General features: G+C 47.7%; 2 protein-coding genes across 3 annotated transcripts in view; one reads left to right on the top strand and one right to left on the bottom strand.

Annotated features, from left to right (window-relative positions):
* PPP2R5A (protein phosphatase 2 regulatory subunit B'alpha) overlaps positions 1-3434 on the top strand; it is a 60349-nt gene extending 56915 nt beyond the window's left edge. Inside the window, exon 13 of the mRNA XM_038760971.1 lies at positions 2242-3434. Coding sequence (XP_038616899.1) covers positions 2242-2377 — 136 coding nt within the window. The 3' untranslated portion in view covers positions 2378-3434. The remainder of the gene's footprint in view (positions 1-2241) is intronic.
* A 2252-nt stretch (positions 3435-5686) lies between these two features.
* PACC1 (proton activated chloride channel 1) overlaps positions 5687-22002 on the bottom strand; it is a 60960-nt gene continuing 44644 nt past the window's right edge. For both annotated transcript variants that reach the window (XM_038760973.1, XM_038760972.1), the window contains 7 exons: positions 21489-21585; positions 19642-19851; positions 15015-15166; positions 13002-13144; positions 9605-9749; positions 7835-7942; positions 5687-6652 (listed from right to left, as the gene is read on the bottom strand). In XM_038760973.1, coding sequence (XP_038616901.1) covers positions 6491-6652; positions 7835-7942; positions 9605-9749; positions 13002-13144; positions 15015-15166; positions 19642-19851; positions 21489-21585 — 1017 coding nt within the window. In that variant the 3' untranslated portion in view covers positions 5687-6490. The remainder of the gene's footprint in view (positions 6653-7834; positions 7943-9604; positions 9750-13001; positions 13145-15014; positions 15167-19641; positions 19852-21488; positions 21586-22002) is intronic.

The following is a 22002-nucleotide window of genomic DNA, read 5'->3' as shown; positions in this document are numbered from 1 at the left end:
AATGAAAACCAGTTTTCTCTTAGGCAGACTCAATAAATGCCACAAAAGTGAAGTGATTGTACATATCAAATTGCTTACTGCCACATTGCCATATTTAAGACATCCTTGCACCAACTATCCTTCTTCATAGATATAAATTGAGCAGAAAAAGTAAATATGCCCCAAGTCTTGCATAAGGGAGATGTTTAATTCTTTTCTAAACAAGATTGATTCATGATTTTTTTTTTTAATGGCATTTGTTAAGTGCCAAGCACTGGTTCAGTGCAAGTTAACTAGGCTGGACACGGTCCCTGTCCCATTTGGAGCTCACAGTCTAAGTGCAGTACAGTCTAATCTACAGTTTCCACCTAGATATAAATAGGTATTTCATCTTTTATGCCTCTCCCCTGAAAATCTTATATTATGGAGCTTTGTTAGAAGGTTTTTTCCTAAGAACACAAAATACTTTAATGGCTAGAATGCTTACCTGTAAGGTGGAAAACTCAAGGATTATATTTTAGATGGGGAAACTGAGACCCAGACAGTGACAGAATAAAAAATAGAATAAGGGTTTCCAGAATTCCAAGCCCAAGTATTCCTCCATTAGACAGAGCAGTTTTTGAGAAACAATCCTATTGCTGAATTCATTCATCCACATTTTTTAGAGCTCATGTTTGGACTTCTGAAAATGAAATGTGTGCTTTTCTACATGCACCTTCATGTTGACTTCATGCTAAGTATTCAGTTCCCACCCAGTTGATTACTGCAGTTAATTTGTCAGTACGGTTCCTGAAAAATAGATGGTATTAACAAAGATGGTATTTTGATTCTACAAGGTTTGTGTTTGAAAGTGGCAATTTTGATTGTTATTGACATGTCATCCAGCCCCCCGAGTGCCTAATTCGTGACCTTTGGGGGACCATTGCCTTAGAATTCTGAAAGAGTTAACATTCTTCCCAAAGCACCTGTAAGAGGACTGAACTCAATGGATCCTATAGCATATCAGAATGAATGGGAATTTAAATCAGCCTGAGGAGAGTTGGCTCAAAATGACTCACTGCTGAGACTTTTCAGGTCATTAAAATCTGATATACATGATTGAGCTACATAAAACGAAGGATTCTGTACAATACAGGGTTCTAAGTGCTTTCACTCACCTGTTTGCCGCCTTTTCTTGAAATGTTACTGTTACTTTTTTCCTTTCAATAAGAACATTTGTACTGCTGTTTAGAAAAGATGGCTTAACTTGCCCAGAATTTAATAGCCAGCATCTTTGCCTAGCCAGCGGGGAAAATGATGCTAAACTTTCCCCCGTTGCCTTTTGGTTCTCACGTCTTGGGAGCCTTCTATCTTAGTTCATCATTGACAGATAGCAATTTTAGGCAGGTTTGGGTTAGTTAATTTATGCCCTGGCAAGCGGTAAAGCCTCAGACTAATTGCCCAGGTGGCCCCCAGTTTTTTGTCTTTGGCTCATTTATGCAAATCAACAGCTGAGTGTAATAGATTCACTGTGAAGGGAAAAAGTTTGGTTTTCTAATCAAGAGATCTGGAGGGAGAGAGCATTGTGAATGGTATTCACTTACAATGGCTAAATTTGGGGATTCTGAAAGCACGAAAATGACATTTCAAAACAGCAGCTTGTGCCTCCAAACGCCTACCATGGAAGGCTTTATTTTTTTCCTCAAGCAAGAACAGGAGATGAGACCCTAATTTTCTGTCTTTTATGGAAAAGATTGCTTTTTACTCCTTTGCTTTCAGATTCTTGAATCAGGGTAGGTGAGAGTGAAATGATTGACACATTTTGGCTATTTTGCTTTGCAGAAATAGTACAAAATGTTTGGTACTCTTTTGGGAGGGAAACCACTTAGGAGTGTGCAAATTCAGTTCTGTGGAAGTAGAGTGGGGAAAGATGCAAACACATCAGTAGCACCATCATGTTCTAATTTTTTATACATCTGTCCCAGAGATTCCCATGTATATGAATTTATACTTCTCTTAAAACATGGGAGAATCAAGCTCAGTAAATTCCTATCATATGAGGTAAGCAAAATAGCAGCCCTGTGGGGAAACTAACTCCTTTGTGTGTACGTGAGAGGGGAAGAAAAATTTTTTTCCCTGCGATTGAGGGAACAGATACTTTACTGAAGGAAACTTTGGCTTATGGATAAATTGTATTTGGTCCAAGAGTCTTGGACCACATCACGTGTCTCCCAAAACTGAACTGCAGGCTTCTGCTAAGCTATCATTTTGATCTTTCCACAGAGAGAAAAAGAAGGAACTGGAACGCGAAGAATTGTGGAAAAAACTAGAAGATCTGAAGCTTAAAAAAGCACTGGCTGAGAAGCAGAATAGTGCTCACAATGTGCTCAATGCACATAACACAACAAGTGCCAAATAAAAAGATGATGACCTCTGCTTGATAGACACACTTTTGTACACTTTTTTGAAATATATAAAAATTGCAAAACCGAAACCTCATCAGTATGGTAGAATTTAAAAGGCCAATTATTTTCTCTGGCAACTGTAAATGAAAAGACTTGGACTAAAAAAATAGCCTAATTTTACATCATGGCCACAGTATATTGTAACCTTGTCTAATCATTGATTTATTGTGTCAGTTCAGAAGTTTCAAAGAAGTGAATGAATTTTATCATCCATGATATGAGTGAGATAATTATGGGAGTGGTGAGAATTATGACTTGAATTCTTTTTTTTTTTTGATTGTGTTGCACATAGATGTAGTACTCTGCTATGTACATTTTTCCCTTTTGTTATGTGCTTTTCACATGGCTGCAGACTTTGGCTGAGTTCTAGAAAAGCCTTCTAGCTCTGCTGCATTTCCTCAGAACTAAGGTACAGTCCTTCCCTTCTTCTTCCACTCAATAACATGACCTGCTCTTGAAGATTTTCAAGTTTTAAGAAACTTAAATTTCCCTTTAAAAAACAAACTAGGAAAGAAGTAAAAGCTAGGAAAATAAACCAAATCTCTTCAGTCGACTCAGAGCAAGGAGTCAATTGAAGAACCTCTTCCTTCTTGCGCCACTCCCTCCAGTGACATTCAGATGAGCCGAGGGCATTGTTAGAAAATAGTGCAAAGCACTGTGCCCTAACCTCTCATGCCTTTCTCCTTTTTCCCGTCACAGGGGTCTGCGAGCTCGTTCCCTTCCTCTGTCACCCCCAGGGATGGAAACCCGGGTATCTTAGTTCGGTGATGCAGAGCGGTAACGGTGGCCTGGCTTTATTTAATGGAAATGCAGTATGCTTTCTAAATAGGAGACTGAAAAAGTTGACTATAGAGGTCTTTTATGTTTTTACTTGATCCAATATTTCTTCCATCTTTGTTATCAGAGTACCATTCCAATCTCTTAATTTGCAGTTGTGTGGAAAACTGTTTTGTAACGAAAGACCTTCACCCGGGGGGGATTGAGCAGCATTTAATAAAGTCTATGTTTTTATTTGGGTGCTCTACATCCCCATCTTTGCCAGTAAGTCTTGGAAATGGTATCCTGAGCGCGTTGCTCGGGAAGGTTTGCCGCTCAAATAGTAGACCATTAACAAGAGCAAATCAAGGGGCCCAGAGTCTCGGTTTGAAAAACGGGAAAGCGGTGGGGTAGGGGGAAGTGTTGTTGCCGATCGACTGTTAATTCTATGTTAATAATGGCTTGGTAACATTTCTTTTGACTCTGCGTTTCAAAAATCTTATGCAGGTTGGGCAGTTTACAGACTAGCACTCTATCTGCCTTCGTAAGGGACTCTGTAGCCCTCATCTGCTTCCTCTTTACGGGCTGGGTCTGCCTACTCTTGGCACATCAACAGCATTTGAGCAGCTGCAGAAGCCATTTCCAGGACATCCTGAAAGGGGGAACACAAATGACTGACTGTCCCACCCTGAGGAACCCACACTAGATTACTGACAGCTAAAAGGAGAGTAGTTATAAGACAGTGAGGAGGACAGACAGAGCAGAGGCTGTGGAAAACAGACCCAAGGTGAGGAACTTATTTTACAAGCCATCTTTCCTATAAAATTTCTGTTCTCATGGTTTTTCAGCATAGCTTTATTCTCTAACCTAGACAACTGATTTTACTGGGTTTCAGGATATTGTTTTAAAGTCTGGGATTATTTTTCATAGTTAAAAGTAGGTGTTTATTTTTCTAAAGCCTCAGTTTATTCTGTCAAATATCCTTAAGAGGCTATGAACTCTGATGCGCAGAATGGAATTTCTGACTGCTTCTCTGTGGCGGATTTTGCTAAGTATTAAGTAGCACTGATGTGAATGTCAGCTTTTAAAGATACTTGTTTTAAAAACACCTCTAACGAGGTTATTTTCAGTACTAAAATGTAAGCTTTCACAAGTGTTTGTGTAATGAACTTCTGCCTGGCTGCACCCTTATCCGAGAAGGCTTTGTCAAGAGAACATTTTGCTAAAGCTGGATTTATTTCTGGGTTTAGAAAAGGAGCATTTCTTAAAAATCTCTGAAAAAGGGTAACATATAGTATTCTTTTTCTACAACAAAGGGCCCCAACCTCTCAGTCCAAATGGAGCTATAAAGTACAGTCTGATTAGTTCATAATGTGAGTACTGGAGAACTCAGCATGGCTACTGAAGTAGCCTGGCAAGAGGCTCCTTTAAATCCTCCCACCCGTCTTGGTTGTAGCCCTATTGTTACTCTGCTGCTACGTTGTTGTCATTTATTAAGCCTGTACTGATCAAGTATAAGCAAGTTTATACTTGCTCCTCTTAGAGGAGGTTGTGTAGCTGCAAATCATCTTTGTTGCTGCTTACACTGGCTCCACAAATAAGAAATAGCAGGATTTGGGTTTGTTTTTGAAAGGCAGACATGGCCCTGCTCTATTTTTCACTTTTCTAGCAGGAATTGGGCCGTATCAATCCTGTGAATGCCTACAGGGAAAGAAAGGCCTGTATAAAAGGAATATAAAAGCCCTCTACCAAAAAGCAAAACTAATGAAAGAGCTGGCACCTATTCAGTGCCCAGTAGCAGTGGAATAGTCACTTGCCTGTTCAGTAGGCTGGAGCCGTCTCATTCCTTTACCGTCCTAGGCCTTAGAAATCCTGTTGTAGAATGCTTTGAATTCTGAAGTAGTCTTGTAGAATTATTTTTTTGTGTTCTAGAGCTGATCTGCTTAAACTCCTGTGGGTTTGACTATCAGAAAGACAAATACTTAATGATTCTGGTGTCTCCTATCAGGAATAACGGATGAGGCTCCCTCACTAGACGTCAGGACCAAGCAATTAGAAGAATCGGTCATAATGATATGGCTTGTGAAGCACCGCTGGTACACTTGTCCCTGCCCATCGTGCAATAGGCAAGCAATGATAAAGGGGAAGGGTTGGGAGGTGGGGGCGGCACAAGGTGCAGCCGTCACACAACGGCAGCCAGAACCAACACTAGAATTCAGCTTTCTTGACTCCCTGAGCCATGCTCTCTCCCTTGGCCTAATGGCACAGAGACAGCAAACGCCTCCTCACCTAGGGCTCTAGTTACTCAAAGTCTACTGGTAAAGGGCCAGGGTTACCTTAGTTCCACAGAGAAGAGTTGACTGCTTTCTCATGCAGGTGCCTGCTTCAAATTAGGAAAAGTCACGTTGCCTTCTCTGCTGTCTCTTACTGCTTTCCCCCACATTGTGGTTGGCAAACCCTTTCATCCTGAAAAGCTCACTCCCTGACCCAAGAGACCCAGCCAGCCATTTGACATCAGAGCGTTTATTGTAGACGCACATCAGCGTAGGAGACACCTCTAGGGGACATAAGAACCAAAATGGTGACACTGAAAACACTTTAGGGTATGTACTCACCTAAATGGATAAATTAAAGTTTTTCCAAATTATTCAAGCGCTAATTTGAAGCATCTGTAAAACTCCCTGACAACACATTCGTTAAAAGGATTTTAAAAAACTCCAGTGTAGGTGTCAGATAAGGAAAATGAAATTAAGACTTTTTTTTTAGGGACTTCCTTCAGGGCATATCACATTTACAGCACAGTTCACCTTTACAATTCATTAGTATACTCACTGTTTGATGGAAAAAATAAAGCCACCTAGGACCTCTTTAAAAACCTTCTGTAAAAAAAGAACAAAAGAATTTAAGATAGGAGCCAAAACTTAGGTCCACTGCCAATCCTGTTACCATCTGGGTTCTAGATTAAAAAGTAATATAATTATCCACCAAAGGCCCATGCCTTCAGGAAGTTTGTCAGTTCTTCTCCCACCCCATTTATGCTTGACCAACTGCCTAAAGTCTGTTAATAACTTAAACATTTAAATAACTTAGGACTCCAGGTTGGCTGCTCACTAGGCTGCAGTCAGCCACTCCCAAGGCGGAGCTGAGTGTCAGTCGACCAGGCGGACTCTCCAGACCTGGCAAATATTCCATCAGGTGAATGCATAAATTGGTGCTAATTGGTTTTGTTACTGCTGGGGTGGTAGTAACTTCCATCAAAAGTGGTGGTTTGATCCAGTGCTTTCCACATCATGATCTCCAGGTGCCCTCTTTCAGCTTATATGATTTGATGCATGTCCCCTCCTTTTTAGGTATCTCTTTCGGATCTTGATCATCCACTTCACACTCAGTTTGGCAAACTCGGCTGCTTTAAATAAAGCCAGGAAAGCCCCACAGAGAAGAGCGATGGTATTCCAAGGGTTTGCGGTGATGATCTGAAAAATGAACATTTTATCAGCCGCTTAGCCTGTCTTGTTGCCGCTTTCACAAGTTCCATCTGTTTGAGTTTTATAACATCATCCGATTCAAGCCTCTTTCATTTTGGTTCTACAGTTTTTAAAGACCGAGAAGCAGTGGGCTTTGCTTCTGGTTGGGTTTTTCTGATGGTACGGCCAATTTAGAAGAAGGAAAAGTTAACTCTTTTGCTATTCCCAAAAGCAGGAGGCTGTAAGGAAGTGTTCAACCTCACAGATCAGTGAAGTACAATCAGACTTCTCCCCATCCCCTTCCTGAGCAAGTCCTTATATAACCAGCAACCAGAGAAGCAGCATGACTCAATGGAAAGAGCCCGGGCTTTGGAGTCAGAGGTCATGGGTTCAAACCCCAGCTCCGCCAATTGTCAGCTGTGTGACTCTGGGCAAGTCACTTAACTTCTCTGGGCCTCAGTGACCTCATCTGGAAAATGGGGATTAAGACTGTGAGCCCCCCGTTGGGACAACCTGATCACCTTGTAACTTCCCCTGCGCTTAGAACAGTGCTTTGCAGAGTAAGCACTTAACAAATGCCATTAAAAAAAAACAAACCAGCACCTCCTTTCACACAGTCCCATACTCTATTAGAGTAAGCAACATGAGGCCACAGGGCTAGATCCACTACTCTCATACTTCCACTTCCAACCCTCTTTTAGCTTCTGAACCTGCTTTGGATCACTATTTTTTTTTCCAAACACAGCTTTTACTTATCCTAAATCAATTGGAAATATGCCTTTCTCCATTTGAAAACCCAATTATTTGATGGATCAAATGAAAAGCAGCTCTGCTTTTGCAGTTAAGTCCTTGACATGTCTTTGCACTCTCCCAAGCACTTAATATAGTGCTCAAATAGGACTTATTAAACTCCCCCCAATCTAGCTTTTTATTTTCCGTGGCTCGCTTAAGAGCTAGCACTAGCTTTTCACAAACTCTCTAAGAGCTGAATCTCTATTCTTCCACAGTAAGATACCAAGCCTCGGGGAATGAGACGAAGGCAACTTTGATAAAGGCAAGCGCTTGCTCTCCTCAATGGTCCTGCTCACCAAGCAGCTCAAGCTTAAGGGAATCGGGCTGCCGCATTTCATACAGTGCTCTGCGTCCAGTAAGCTCTCAATAGAAACCAACGATTGACTGAAATGTACTCACGTCTTGAACTGTCTGGATAAAAGGATCTTTCCATTCGAAGACCACAAAAAACAACTGGGTGCTTTTTTCCGCCAGCGGTCGCTGGTCAATGTAGTTCACCACGCTAGTCTAGAGAAAGAGAAAGCAGAGTTATCATTCGACATCCGCTTCCTTGAGCTGAGGGGGGAGAGGCCAGGCAGGGCTTGGGGATGAGGAGGCTTTAGTGACCCAAATGGGACAAGCGCTTGGGTGCGTCAGGAAGCTATTTAACTTGCAGTACGCTGGGCAGGCCGTCCCTGACTTCTGTCACTGTTGGTCTGAGGACCCTGAAACCTTGCTCCTCTAAGTCTAAATTATCGTCATTCTTGTCTTTTTGTTTCTTCTTTCCTCAGTGATTGGGAGAAAACATCACCCAGCAGCACTGCACTAAAAAACTTTGTTCATTCTAAATGGAAAAGAAAAAAGACATTAAGTTCACCACTGGCTTATTCACTGTTCTTATTAAAGAAAAAGAAAGGCCTCTAGTCAGTTGGGGGATAGCAGTTGCTTCAAATTACATGGTTTATTCTACCCCCGCTGTTCCTCATTTCATACATAACTCTAGTTTTGTTTCTCAGTCAAGTATTCACTGAGTACCCTCAGGCTGTAAAAATATTCCACATGGCACTGTCATTTAAAAGTCAGCTAAGACCCAAACAAGAATTGTGAACGGTTAGCATAGACATGACCTTGCTGGGTACACAGCCCGCCCCTGCGCTATGGTATCTACCCCAGCTCTTAGTACAGTGTGGCACAAAGTAAGCGCTTAACAAATACCACAGTTATTATTATTGCTGTTATAATTACTCTTATTAGGGCCCTGGCTTCCAGCCTCCTGCTAAGGCCTGGGGAATCTCCAGCTTGACCAGGCTGAGCTCTAGGGGATGCAGTTAAAATGGAAAGGACACCGTGTTCTTTCCCCAGAAAAGCTCACTGCTTGTCCTGCCGCTCAGTACTTTGAGCAGTTCCCAAGGTTGCAGTCGTTACAGATTTGATTCTTTTTCTGGGTCTGTTGCCGAGCAAGGTTGCAGTGAAGTGGCCCAGGGTGGCTGGAGGCAGAAAGGGAGGGAGAGCTCAATCTGTCTGCTTTCTGAGACCAGTGCTCAGATCAGATATTCACCAGAAAGGGGAAGTGGTTTGGGGCATTAATTCCCAAGCCCCAGAACAGGCTGTGAGACTGCTTGTAACCAAGGAAGAGGTATTGGAGTGTAAGGGCAAGCCCTCTAGTCGGGTCTGATTGGAGTTCTGCCTTTGGTGCCGAGTGGCCTGGAGAAAGCCACTTTTCCTCTATGGAAGCTGGTTTCCCCATCAACAAAATGACTAGTAATCCCTGTCCTGCCTTGCCACTCAGGGATGTGGACGGATGTGAAAGCTGCGGGGGAAATCCAATGCACTCTCCCACACACGCTTCTATCCTTGCACCTGTCAGTCTGTCGACATTTCTACTTTAACGTCTAGGCTTGTGATAAACCTTCTCCCTGGAGCACCCAGAACAGTGCAGCCCACAGTGGGTGCTCAAGAAATATGGAGGACCCCCATAGAATACAAAGACTTAAAAAGACTGACTTCTTCTTACAATGACCGACACCTTCAAAACAGAGCCAAAGAGAGAAAAGGCAAAAGATGGATCTTAACATGAAAAAGTAGGTTCTTCCCCACTCCCAGGCTCCTCAGCCTGCAGGGGTGAGCTGGGAATGAGTTAGGAAGAGGATCCCCCCCGGCTCTCCCCACTTCCCGGCCCAGCCCCGTTACCTCCTGGCGGAACTCCACTGCCTCGCGCCCGTCCTCCTCCTTTGTCTTCACCAGGGACATCTTGACCCAGGTGCGGAAGCCCCCGGAGAACTTCCAGCTGGAGTAGGAGCTCTCACAGCCTTGCATGAACTCTGCTTGGTCGTGGCTGCAGCAGGAGGAGGAAGCCGGAGTTAGCGCCCCAGGGAGAGCCGGAGCCGGGAAGTGGCCAAGCTGATCCTTGACCCAGCCAGGGTCCAGACTATCCCAGCCTGGCTCTCGGTGAGCACGTTCTGCTGGAAAAGCCCTCGAGACGGAGAGAGCACCTCATCCCCGCCCCTGGCTTCTTCCTTGCTGAACAACTTATGGGGAAGGGAGCCCATAAGCCTCCCTCCGTCAATTCCAGAGTCTTGGAAGCCCCACTGGAAACTCTTCATTACAGTTAACTTCCTCCTGCTACAGTTGGAACATAATTTCCTCTTATTCTAGGTGACACAGAAAGCTCACAGTGGAACTGCCTTGCCAGCCTCACCCCCCCGACCTCTGCTCTGTCCAGACTCGAAAAGGGGGCACAGTCCTGGTCATCCACCCCTGTGGAGCTGGCAGAAGCTAGTGGCGGCCAGGCTGTTCATACATTCATTCATTCAATCGTATTTATTGAGCGCTTACTGTGTGCAGAACACTGTACTAAGCCCATGGGAAGTACAAGTCAGCAACATATAGAGACGGTCCCTACCCAACAATGGGCTCACGGTCTAGAAGGGGGACACAGACAACAAAACAAAACACGTAGACAGGTGTCTGGCATAGTTACCCCATCAACAGGGGGGTTACATTCACTGGAAACTCAAAGCGACTTTACAAAGTCAAAATGAGTCTGGCTGACTTAAAACGAACTTTTAAGCACCAAAACCCAATTCTGCTTTGCCACCTGTAACGACCTCAACAGATCTCGGACCTAAGCAGCTGGGAATGCGAGCTCTTCGGCACAGAATGGGTTCCTCTCCAAGTCCCCCCGCAGGGTACCTGCTGTCCCAGGCTCTGCTCCTTGAAGGAATTCCGTGCCTCTCCCTACTCAAATGGCCAGATCCAGTCTGGAGGGCTCCACCCTCAGCGCTCGAACAATCAATTGATGGACTGTACTTATCGAGCGCTTACTGAGGACAGCACTCAAATGCTTAGGAGAGTTCAGTGCTAGAGTTGGTAGATACCACCTGCCCTGGGCTGAAGGAGGAGGAGGAGGAGGAGTTTGGGCCCAAGAGAAATGAAAAGGGAAGAAACTGTCTCCAACTGATCCTTGTTAACCACCTCTCCTCTATTTATTGCTCCTTGTAGGCAGGGATTGTGTCTACTACCTCTCTTGTACCGTACTCTCCCAAGTGCTTAGTCCAGTGCTCTGCACATGATAAGCGTGCAATAGATGCCACTGATTGATTAGTTGCATTAAACTCTGCCAGTTCTGGGGTGCATGGCTGCACAACTACAGGAAGCCCCAGGGAGGGTTGAACTGAAAAGAAGAAACGGTCCAAATGAACCATCGCCCCCCCACCACTCTTCCCCACCCTGTATACTCAGCACTAAGTGGGCACTCAATAAATGCTACTACTACCTGTACTGAAGGGAAGCCAATGCTGCTTCTGAGAGCCAAACACCTGTTTCTCTTCCTGCTGCTCCCTGGGTCAGTCGCCTTGCCCAGTCCAAAGAGGAGGGATAATGGGGGGGTGAGGGAGGAGGGAGTCCCTTCCTGGTTGGCAGGCAGGCAGGGTTTGAAGCCACCATCCCAGGCTGCAGGAGTGGTGGGGGTGAGCTCAGGTTCGTGGCCTCTGTTCAGGCCCAGCTGGGCCGCCCCGGGCTCTCTCCCAGCCCAGCCTCACTGCACTCAGCCCAGGCAGTGGTGCCCGCTGGGCACATAAACAAGAAAGCAAACACCCACACGGTGTGACTTCCGATTCTAAACTAACCACCTCACCTGGGGCAGTAACCACACACAGCTTGAACTGCCAGTGAGTCATCGCGTGCGGCTGGCACAAGGGCCCCGTGGCTGCCTGGGCACCGGCCACAATCAGCTGTAAAACCTACGCCCGGACCAGCCCCCTCCGCAATGCAGCTTGATGGCACGGGGCACTTACCTAATAGGAATGACTGTCTCGCACTGACACAAAAAAGCCTACCGGCAGTATTTTTGATTTTTTTTTTTTTTGTCTGATGACACAAGAGTCAGAAAAATCATCAACATCCCGACCAACTGCCTGCCCACTCTTTCTCCCACAATCTGATTTAAGCAAGTGAGCTTCCCGGTCGTCTCCTACAGCCAGATACAGCGACGTCCTCGTCATCGGGACTGGGGACGAACACTGGCCCCGATCACTGCTGACCGCCTCTCTCCCCCACCTCCCTGCATACCCCCTGACTCCCCAACTTCCACCTCATCACATGACAAGAGAAGTGGAGCTGGCTGTTCTCAGCAAAGCTCCAGCTCCTTTTTCCCATGACGCCCACACCCCCAAGGAACACTGCACTGCTCTGCCAAGAAGGCCCAGCCTTGACTCAGAACATGACTGACTGTCACCTGCAGCACACTAAGGAAGCCGCAAACTCTGATAATGATCACTATTACACCAATGACTCCCTAGGGATCAATCAATCAATCAATCGTATTTATTGAGCGCTTACTGTGTGCAGGGATGGTACCCTCACACGAAGTCCAGAGGGCGGGAAGGCTTTCCTGACATCTCCTCCACCGTTTTTCCTTCTCTTCTGCATTACCTTAAATCCTTACCCCCTTAAGCACCTAGGTACTCATTCCCTCACCGCCATCCAACAACACATGTCCATATCCTTTAATACTAAGTTGCTTCCCCTAACCTGTAATTTGTTTTAATGTCTGTCTCCTCAGCTACACGCTAAGCTCCTTGACAGCGGGGATCACCTCTACTTACTTCAGTGTACTCTCCCGAGCTCTTAATACAATGCTCTGCCCTGATAAATACTGCTGATTGATTGAACATAGGTCTGGGTTGCAGCCTCAAGACTCCACAGGGAGGGTGATGAAGGTGTAATTTCTACTGTAAATTTTGCAGCGTACTCTTATGAATTGAAGTATTCTTTCAGATACTATCTCTCACCCACCCATCTGTTCCCACCTTAGACTGCCAGCTCCTTGTTTGTACTGCACTGCTCACGTGCCTAGTACAGCACATTGCACTCAGAGGCCACTTAATAAATACTATTATTCCAACAACCGCGCCTGCTCCTCCTCCCTCTCAAGGTCCCTTTTAGGGCTCTGTAACGCTAGTCTCTTCATTTTTTCCATCATACACCTTCCCCTGAGATTGTCCCAGCTTCTCTACGCCGGAGAGCCGGGACTGTGGCCAAGGGCCTCTCTCGGAGGTTTGTGACAGTCCCACCCGCCCAGACCTACCTGTGCAGAAACTCCTGGAAAGAGGAGAAGAGCAGGTAATCGATGGCACTGAAGTCCTGGTCGGTTTCATTCAAACGGAACTGCAAGAAGACCAGCTCCCTCTTCTTCACCTCCCGGGGTCCTTGCACGATCAAAGCGTATTTCTGCAGGTGGCAGAGGCAAGGCAGGCATCAGGAACTCAGCCCGCCCTTCCCCGCACCCTGTTCCGTCCCGCGGTCTGGGAGAAGAGTCTCCCGTTCGGCAAGGTGAGGCCCAGCTGGAGCGTCGTGGAGGGCCGCGGCAGGGGTCCCACACCGGGGTGGCAAAACTCGCTCAGAGTCTCGGTTGGCCTTGCAGGCCAAGGGAAGAGCAGGTCTGTGGGAGAGGTCTCTCGCTTCGTGTCACCCACACGGCCTAGGCTCTCTCTGCTTCTTTCGTTACCTCTGTCCAGCCCAGGGGAGTCTCGGGGGCTGAAACTGCCTGCCTGCACCCCTCCATCCTCTGGGCCCGACACCTGCCACCAGTTCCTCAAAGGCCCTAAAGTCCGGGTTACAGAACAAAAGGCCCCCAAGGTCCCAGCTAGCTCGGCTCCCAAGTTGTTTTTTCAACTCACCGTGACTAACACTACTTGATTTTTGTGCTTCCATTTTCCTCCAACTCTGTGGTGGGAAGCCGGTGTCAAATGGAGAACTATTACTGGCTGAGAAAGAAAACCCCCAGGGCTTTTCCTGAGCACAGACTACTTGGGATACCCTGGCTACTCCTGATCAAGCTGACCTGGTTTGGGGAGGCTCAGAGGATTTTCACTTTTCCAAGCTCTTTCTCCCCTTCATCTCTCATCTGCCCAGGCGGAGGCCCCAACACCCGCCCCCAAAGATTCCCTACTCTGCCAGTGGGCAGTAAGCAGGCTCTGTGAGCGCGTATGTGTTTGTGTGTATGTCTCTCTCTCCCTGCCCCTCTCTCTTATCCTCCCAGAGACAGGTACACAGTCCTGAGAGTCCCAGAGAAAGCTCCTTTCAGAACCCCTGTGGCCCTGCACGCAATTCCGGATCTACTGCACCTGCTGGCTAGGTTCGAGCTGCTTTTCTCCAGGCTTGTAAAGGCTACTCCCAAAGGCCCCGCAGGCTCCTGGGACAGAAGAACGGGCTGTTCCGCACCCACTATTCAAAGAGAGCGGAGTGTCTCCAAAGAGGACTTTAACGATCTGTGTGGCTGCTTCCTTCCGCTCTCACGGAGAAGGGAGAGCGCTATCACCCATCCTCATATCTCACTTCCTGCTTGCTAGACCAAAGGCCAAAATGCAGAAAAGCTCCCTCCTGCAAGGAGCGGCAGGAGTCTGCGGACCTTTCTTGGCTTCAAACAACAAATCTGGGTCGTTGGGTCTCTTACCTCATCTGTAACATGGTGAATGAGACTGAGCCCCATGTGGAACAGGGACTTTGTCTAAACCAACTATCACCCATCCTATCTCACTTCCTACTTGCTAGACCAAAGGCCAAAATGCAGAAAAGCTCCCTCCTGCAAGGAGCGGCAGGAGTCTGCGGACCTTTCTTGGCTTCAAACAACAAATCTGGGTCTTTGGGTCTCTTACCTCATCTGTAACATGGGGAATGAGACTGAGCCCCATGTGGGACAGGGACTTTGTCTAACCCAACTTGCCCGTGTCCACACCAGCGCTTAGTACAGTGCCTAGCACAAAGTAAGCGCCTAAGAAATACCACAATTATCATTATTTATAGTTCAAAGTCTAGCATGATGAAAAGCAGCTAAAATCCACCAGCCAAGATGGCCTCCCTCATCATCATCATCATCAATCGTATTTATTGAGCGCTTACTATGTGCAGAGCACTGTACTAAGCGCTTGGGAAGTACAAATTGGCAACATCTAGAGACAGTCCCTACCCAACAGTGGGCTCACAGTCTAAAACAGAAGTGAATAGATCGGGTCCAGCTGCCTCTGACCTCTGCTGTTAACAACGGCCGCCCCGTCGGCAGCCCTCTCCCCGCGGCCCCAGAGACTTTGCTGTTGATTACCGTGGTTGGGTTAGAAAAGGGATCGGTGTAGTTGACTCTCTGGGTGGTACAGTTAACATCTCCGGGCTGACCTGGGTTTTCCAGAGGTGGGATCGAGTCATAGTGATGCTTGCAACTTAGCAGCTGAGCCTGCCCCGGGTAGAGGGCAATACCTGTTTGGGAAGGAAAGGCGGAAGGCAATTAAATAGGCAACTCTCACGCCCACACCCCTGGGTTTTCACACACCTTTGCTCTGATGCTCAGCCAGTGTTTACTGAGTATATTCCTTTCCTGTGTGGTGTTGTCATCATCATGCCCCCGGGACCTTCAGGAGGGAGGAAAGAACCAGACTTTCCACCGACACTGACCCTACCCCGTGGTGAAAAGCCCAAGCTGATGGGCAACTGGCCCTCGCTGGAGAGAGCCGGAGATCCCTCGGCAAGCAGGACTGTGGCTCTGGCCAGAGAGGAGGCCAAAGAGGCTGCATGGCCAACCGGAAAAGGCACTGGGACTGGGAGTCAAGAGACTTGGGAATTCCGAGAGAATTCCAGCTCTGCCACCTAACTGCCGTGTGGCTTTGGATAAGTCTCATAACTTCTCTAGGCCTCAGTTTCCTCATCTCTTTTCCCTCCTCTTACAATGGGAACCCTGAGTAGGACGGGGACTGAGTCCAATACAACGAGTTCATATCTACCCCAGTGCTTAGCACCTAGGAAGTACTTCATTCATTCATTCCTTCAATCGTATTTATTGAGTGAGCCCTGTACTAAGCGCTTGTTTGCCATCATCACCAGAGGAGAAAGCTCAATGTCCCTCTGAATCTACAGGAAGGCAAACTAGTTTAGCCCAAGAGAGGCTAGCTGACCGCATGAGCACATGATTGGGGTGTGGTTCAAGGCCCTGCTGAGAGCTCACCTCCTCCAGGAGGCCTTCCCAGACTGAGCCCCTTCCTTCCTCTCCCCCTCGTTCCCCTTCTCCATCCCCCCCATCTTACCTCCTTCCCTTCCCCACAACACCTGTATATATGTATATATGTTTGTACATATTTATTACTCTATTTTACTTGTACATATCTATTCTATTTATTTTATTTTGTTAGTATGTTTGGTTTTGTTCTCTGTCTCCCCCTTTTAGACTGTGAGTCCACTGTTGGGTAGGGACTGTCTCTATATATTGCCAATTTGTACTTCCCAAGTGCTTAGTACAGTGCTCTGCACATAGTAAGCGTTCAATAAATACGATTGATGATGATGACTGGGGCATATGGCAGTAGGTGAGCGGGGCGCAGCGGCAGAGACGGTGGCAGCCTCGTTTGCCTTGGCTGGGCCTGGATCGATGGAGGGAATGGGCCCCACGCAGGGACTTCCGGTTTTTTCCTCTCCAACTTAACTGCTCCCAAATTAATCCAGGCACTTATCCTATCCCAATTTGATTTTGGTATCAGCCTCCTTGCGACCTCCCTGCCTCCTGTCTCTCACCTCTTCAGTCCACACTTCACTCTGCCGCCTGGATCGTTTTTCTACAAAAATGTTCAGTCCATGTTTCCCGACTCAAGAAATTCCTGCGGTTGCCCATCCACCTCCGCATCGGACAGAAACTCCTCACTATTGTCTTTAAAGCCCTCAATCTCCTTGCCCCCTCTTACCTCACCTCGCTACTCTCCTCCTACAATCCAGCCCACACATTTTGCTCCTCTAACGCCAACCTACTCGCTGTATCTCGATCTCATCTATCTCACCGCTGACCTCTCGCCCACATCCTGCTTCTGGCCTGGAACGCCCTCCCTTTTCATATCTGACAGTTACTCTCCTCTCCTTCAAAGCCTTATTGAAGGCACACCTCCTCCAAGTGGCCTTCCCTGCCTAAGCCCTCATTTCCTCTTTTCCCATTCCCTTCTGGCCGTCCTGACTTGCTCCCTGTATTCACCATCCCCGCCCTCAATCCCACAGCACTTAAGTACATATCTGTAATTTATTTATTGAGATTAATGTCTGTCTCCCCCTCTAGACTGTTGGCTTATAGTGGACAGGGAATGCGTCTGTTACATTGTTGTTTGTACTGTCCCAAGCACTCCGTACAGTGCCCGGCACACAGTAAGTGCTCAATGAATACAACTGATTGATTGACTGAGGGATGGGGACACTACTAAAGACAGACCCTGTCACGTTTCTGGGTTTGGAGTCTTGGGTGCCAAGAAAGCACCCGGATGGTGGATTGACACTGAGCGGAACCCGAGTGTCGTCACTGCTTCCAGTTCAGATTAGCTCAGAGAACTTCAAGGTGGGGAGAGGGGGAGATTCTGGGACCCTGCCTCAGTCCCCCCCTTTGACAGGGAAAAGCTGCAGGGCCCAAGAAGGGCTCAGGATTCTGCGGAGCTCCAGGCTCAAGGGTTTAATATGGGAATGTATTATCTCCCCTTCCAAAGTGGGGTGGGGGGTAGGGGGGGAGAGAAAGAGGGAGAGAGAGAGAGAGAAAGAGTCTCTCTCTTGCTTGCTCTCCCTAGCTTCCTCCAAGGGGGCGGTCAGCCAGCAGGAAGAGGATTTCCTGGAGCACTGGTTTGGCTACTACCTGCCACGCCCTCACCAAGCCCCCCCCAACTCCCCGGCCCAACCAGGGACTAGAAACAACTGGGCGAACGAAGTTCCTGGAACATTTGTTCCCGGTGGGGGTCCCGGAAGGCTCTGTCTGAGTCCTGCTTGGCCCTCTCTGGGAAGAATCTGGGCCAGGCAGCAGAGGCCCCAGGGGAAGGCAGACAGCCGCGGCCATCCCCGAGTCTGTGGACTCTGGACCACAGACCACACTCTGGACTGTGGACTCTATATGTATATATGGTTGTACATATTTATTACTCTATTTATTTTACTTGTACATATCTATCCTATTTATTTTATTTTGTTAGTATGTTTGGTTTTGTTCTCTGTCTCCCCCTTTTAGACTGTGAGCCCACTGTTGGGTAGGGACTGTCTCTATATGTTGCCAATTTGTACTTCCCAAGCGCTTAGTACAGTGCTCTGCACATAGTAAGCGCTCAATAAATACGATTGATGATGATGATGATGATGGACCCCAGAGTGGGACACCCCTCCCCCTCGGTGCGCTAGATCCCATCCCTCCAGGTGGAGGCAAACACCTCCCCACCACTCCGGGCAACAATTCAGGCCCCCAGGACTTAAAAGGGAGACGTTGTGGGGCAGAGGCTGTGTCCCATCTGTTTAACTTCTACCAACTCCGGTGCTGAACAAAGTGCCTGCCATAATCAATGTCTAACATATACCACAATTATTATTTTGGGCCCCTGGGAGTCTCATGGAACTGGTCCAGGACTGGAGACCCAGTGCCCATGGGGGTCCACGACACACTGATCCTCATTAGATCCCATGGATCGTTACTTGGAAATAGACCATCCCCAGACCAAAGAGGAGGACACGCCGCTCCAACTGTTCTCCCTAGGCCGCAACCTGCCTGCTGATCTTCCTCTCTGGCCTCAGGCCAGAAGTAAGTCCACGCGAGGTCTCTACTCATTGGACTTTCATGTATTCATTCATTCAATCGTATTTATTGAGCACTTACTGTGTGCAGAGCACTGTTCTAAGCGCTTGGGAAGTACAAATCATCAACATATAGAGACGGCCCCTACCCAACAACGGGTGACTTTTACACTCATGTGGCCCAGTAGGACTGGAGGTGACCTGAATAAAATGCTCCTTCCCCTCCTGGCTCTCACTGACCACAGGAGAGCTGCGTATGAGAGGATTTAATTTACAAAGACAGTGGGAGCTCCTCAGCCTCCTCTCCCAGGAAATGGCTGGCAGCTTTCCCTCTGTAGGGCAAGGATAATTCAGTCTTCAAAGCTCTCCCCGAGTGAGGGTTCTCAGGGTGCCACTCTTTCCGCTTTCTGACGCTTCCCAACTCACGACACCCCACTTCCCTCCTCCAGCTAAAAATAAAAAGTCAGCACTGTCTCCCTCTTAGTACCCAAGCCAGAAAGGAGGGCCAAAGGTCAAACTAACTCTCTGCTCCTGCAGCCTACAGGGTGCCACCACCAGCTGTTCAGGGCCTTGCAGCTCCAGTAGCTCCGACCCCCCCCCCCCCGCAGAAGGCTGCTATGCCCCCACCCCGGGGCCCTGGTCCAGTTTGAGGAACATGACGACTCCAAGGCACCACTGGGGCTGGAAGGAGGAGGCAGAGTTCAGGCCGCTGACCGCTGCCAGAGTGGAATCCACACTTTGCTCTGCCAGCTGACAATGGGCTCTCTTCCCCAGAGCCATGACTGAGGCTACATACTGTTTACCAGGGAACTGGGGGAAAGGCAGGCTCTAGGTATGTATACAAAGTTCAACTATTTTCAAAAACCTTCCGGACCGAAGAATCCCATTTTGGTCATCATGTTTCCTTTGGGCCCCATCTCCGCTCTCTCCTAAGACCAGCAGATATCTACCGCAGCTCACCTACTCACAGTTCCCCCAACAACCTCACTGCCCACATCCCCAAAGAAACCAGTGAGGAAGGACAGAGTGCAGAAGCTGTCTTTAGGCCCGCTGCCTGATTTTTCATGACGAAATTATGCCCAAAGTTGCCAAACGAGGGACAGGATGATCTCGGCGGAACACCGCCCAAACCCCACCGAGGGTCCGGCATCCGGCCTTACCTGGGGCGTCGTAGCGATCCACCTCCTTGTAAGAGACGGACATAACTGGGTGTTTGAGCTTCTCTCGGAAGTCAGTGATGGTTTGGTAGACGAGGAAGACGGCCACGGCCATGAGAAGCAGGTAAATGAAGCTCAGTAGCACCGAGAAGACATTCTTAAGGCAGGTCTTGCTGAAGCGGATGCTGCTCACGGTGGACTCACTGTCTAGGACTGAACACAGGAGTGGATTGAGGCATCTCAGGCAGTAGAAGCCAAAGCTTCCCAGGGCAGGAAAGCTTGGGTGTGGCGTGGAGGGGGGTGCAGTACAGGGAATTTGTCTGATCTCCTTATATTGTAACTACCCCGGTGCTTAGTAGTATTTGCTTAGCACGTAATAGACACTTAACAAATACCACCATTATTTTTATTATTAACAGGAAGCATATGAATCTATCATAACTCCTACAGTTACTCACTCCAAGACCTTCACCCATGAGCAGCCCAAAGAAAATGATGGTGGAAAGTTGAAGGGAGCAGCAAGGCACAGAATGGACACCCATACATAGCCAAAACCTCATTGGCTCAGCCCAAAAAACTTACTAAGAAATAGGAGTCACAGAAGGATTGACCATGGAAACTTACCTATGTGCCTGTCTACCACCTCATCTGCCTGAGGGCTGGCAGTGGGGCCCTTAAATAGCTGGTCAGGGGGCTCTGCTCCTCCTCTGTTACTCACAAATGGCTGGCAGGGAAGAGGCTCGAGGCAGCTAGATGGGACAGGCTGGTGAGCAGGAGCCCCTTACATGCAGGGCTGTGTTAAATATTTATGGCTTTAGACTTAAGGCCACGGGAAACTTCTTGTTGAACTGGGTAATGGAGATCACATCCCTGACACATCAACGATCAGTTGCCAAAGCCAAGGGGAGGTGTCTGACCACCTGCCAGTTTTCAGAGAAGTCCCTCCAAAAATCCTGCCACCGTTCAGAGCAGAGGGGAGGGCAGGCCAGCTCTGCTCTCTCTCTAACTCACTTAATGCGACTCCAGTTCTGGGAGCCCCTTTCCACACCCAGGAACAATAGGGACACCAAATCCCCAGTCACTCTGTGCTCCTCCAACATGAACCTACTCACTGTACCTCAATCTCACCTATCTCACCGCCGACCCCTTGCCCACGTCCTCCCTCTGGCCTATTTAAAGCCTTACTAAAATCACATCGCCAAGTGGACTTTCCCGATTAAGGCCTCAGTTCCCCTACTCCTTCTCCCTTTCGCATCCCCTATGTACTTGGATCTGAACCCTTTAAGCACTTGATAATCAGCTCATTCGCAGTCCCACAGCATTTACCCCCCTCGTCCCCCCCTCCATCCCCCCATCTTACCTCCTTCCCTTCCCCACAGCACCTGTATACATGTATATATGTTTGTACATAGTTATTACTCTATTTATTTATTTTATTTATTTTACTTGTACATATCTATTCTATTTATTTTATTTTGTTAGTATGTTTGGTTTTGTTCTCTGTCTCCCCCTTTTAGACTGTGAGCCCACTGTTGGGTAGGGACTGTCTCTAGATGTTGCCAACTTGTACTTCCCAAGCGCTTAGTACAGTGCTCTGCACACAGTAAGCGCTCAATAAATACGATTGATTGATTGATTTACGTACATATCCATAATTTATTTTAATGTCTGTCTCCCACTCTAGACTGTAAGCTCTTTGTGGGAAGGGCACTTGTCTACTAACTCTGTTGTATTGTACTCTCCCAAGTGCTTAGTATGAAACATGATCCAGACCACTAATCGACTCGATTGGCTGACTGGCAGAGCTCAGAGCTCACACCCGATCTCCTTGTCCATGCCCCCCGACTCACCCGGTAAAATGACTTGATCTTTGTCTCTGGCTTCTCCCTTTTTCTGCTCCTCCGACTTCTCCACGTTTTCGGCCACCTGATCCAGCTCCTCACTCAACTGAAGGAGAAAAAGACAGAGAACAGGTACTGCGCTGGGATGGAGTCCTTCACCATGGTGGGAGACAGGGAGAAATGCCAGGAAGATCTGGGAATTTAAGTGTCCAGGAGGCAGTCTAAGAGCAGGGAAGTTTCCTTCCGAGTCCCTGCTGCTTCTTATTAATCCAGAATAGTAGCATTTCCGATTTCTAGGCTACAGATGTAACTTTGCCTCCACGTAGCTCTAGGACCTCCATGCACTGTCCATGCCTGAACAACTTTCTCCTTCCTTGTTGGCAAACTATCTTCTTGCCCTCTTTCGATTCCCTCCTAAAAACCCAAGTTCCCTAGAAAGACTTCCAAGTGTTAATCCCACAAACTCCACCCTCTCCAGCATCAGCAACTATTTCCCAATTCTTTGGTTTACCTCTGTATACAG

This window comes from Tachyglossus aculeatus, chromosome 19 (genome assembly GCF_015852505.1).
Source record: "Tachyglossus aculeatus isolate mTacAcu1 chromosome 19, mTacAcu1.pri, whole genome shotgun sequence".
Classification (NCBI taxonomy): domain Eukaryota; kingdom Metazoa; phylum Chordata; class Mammalia; order Monotremata; family Tachyglossidae; genus Tachyglossus; species Tachyglossus aculeatus.
Note: the sequence above shows the minus strand (reverse complement) of the source record. Positions and strands in the feature narration are given on the sequence as shown.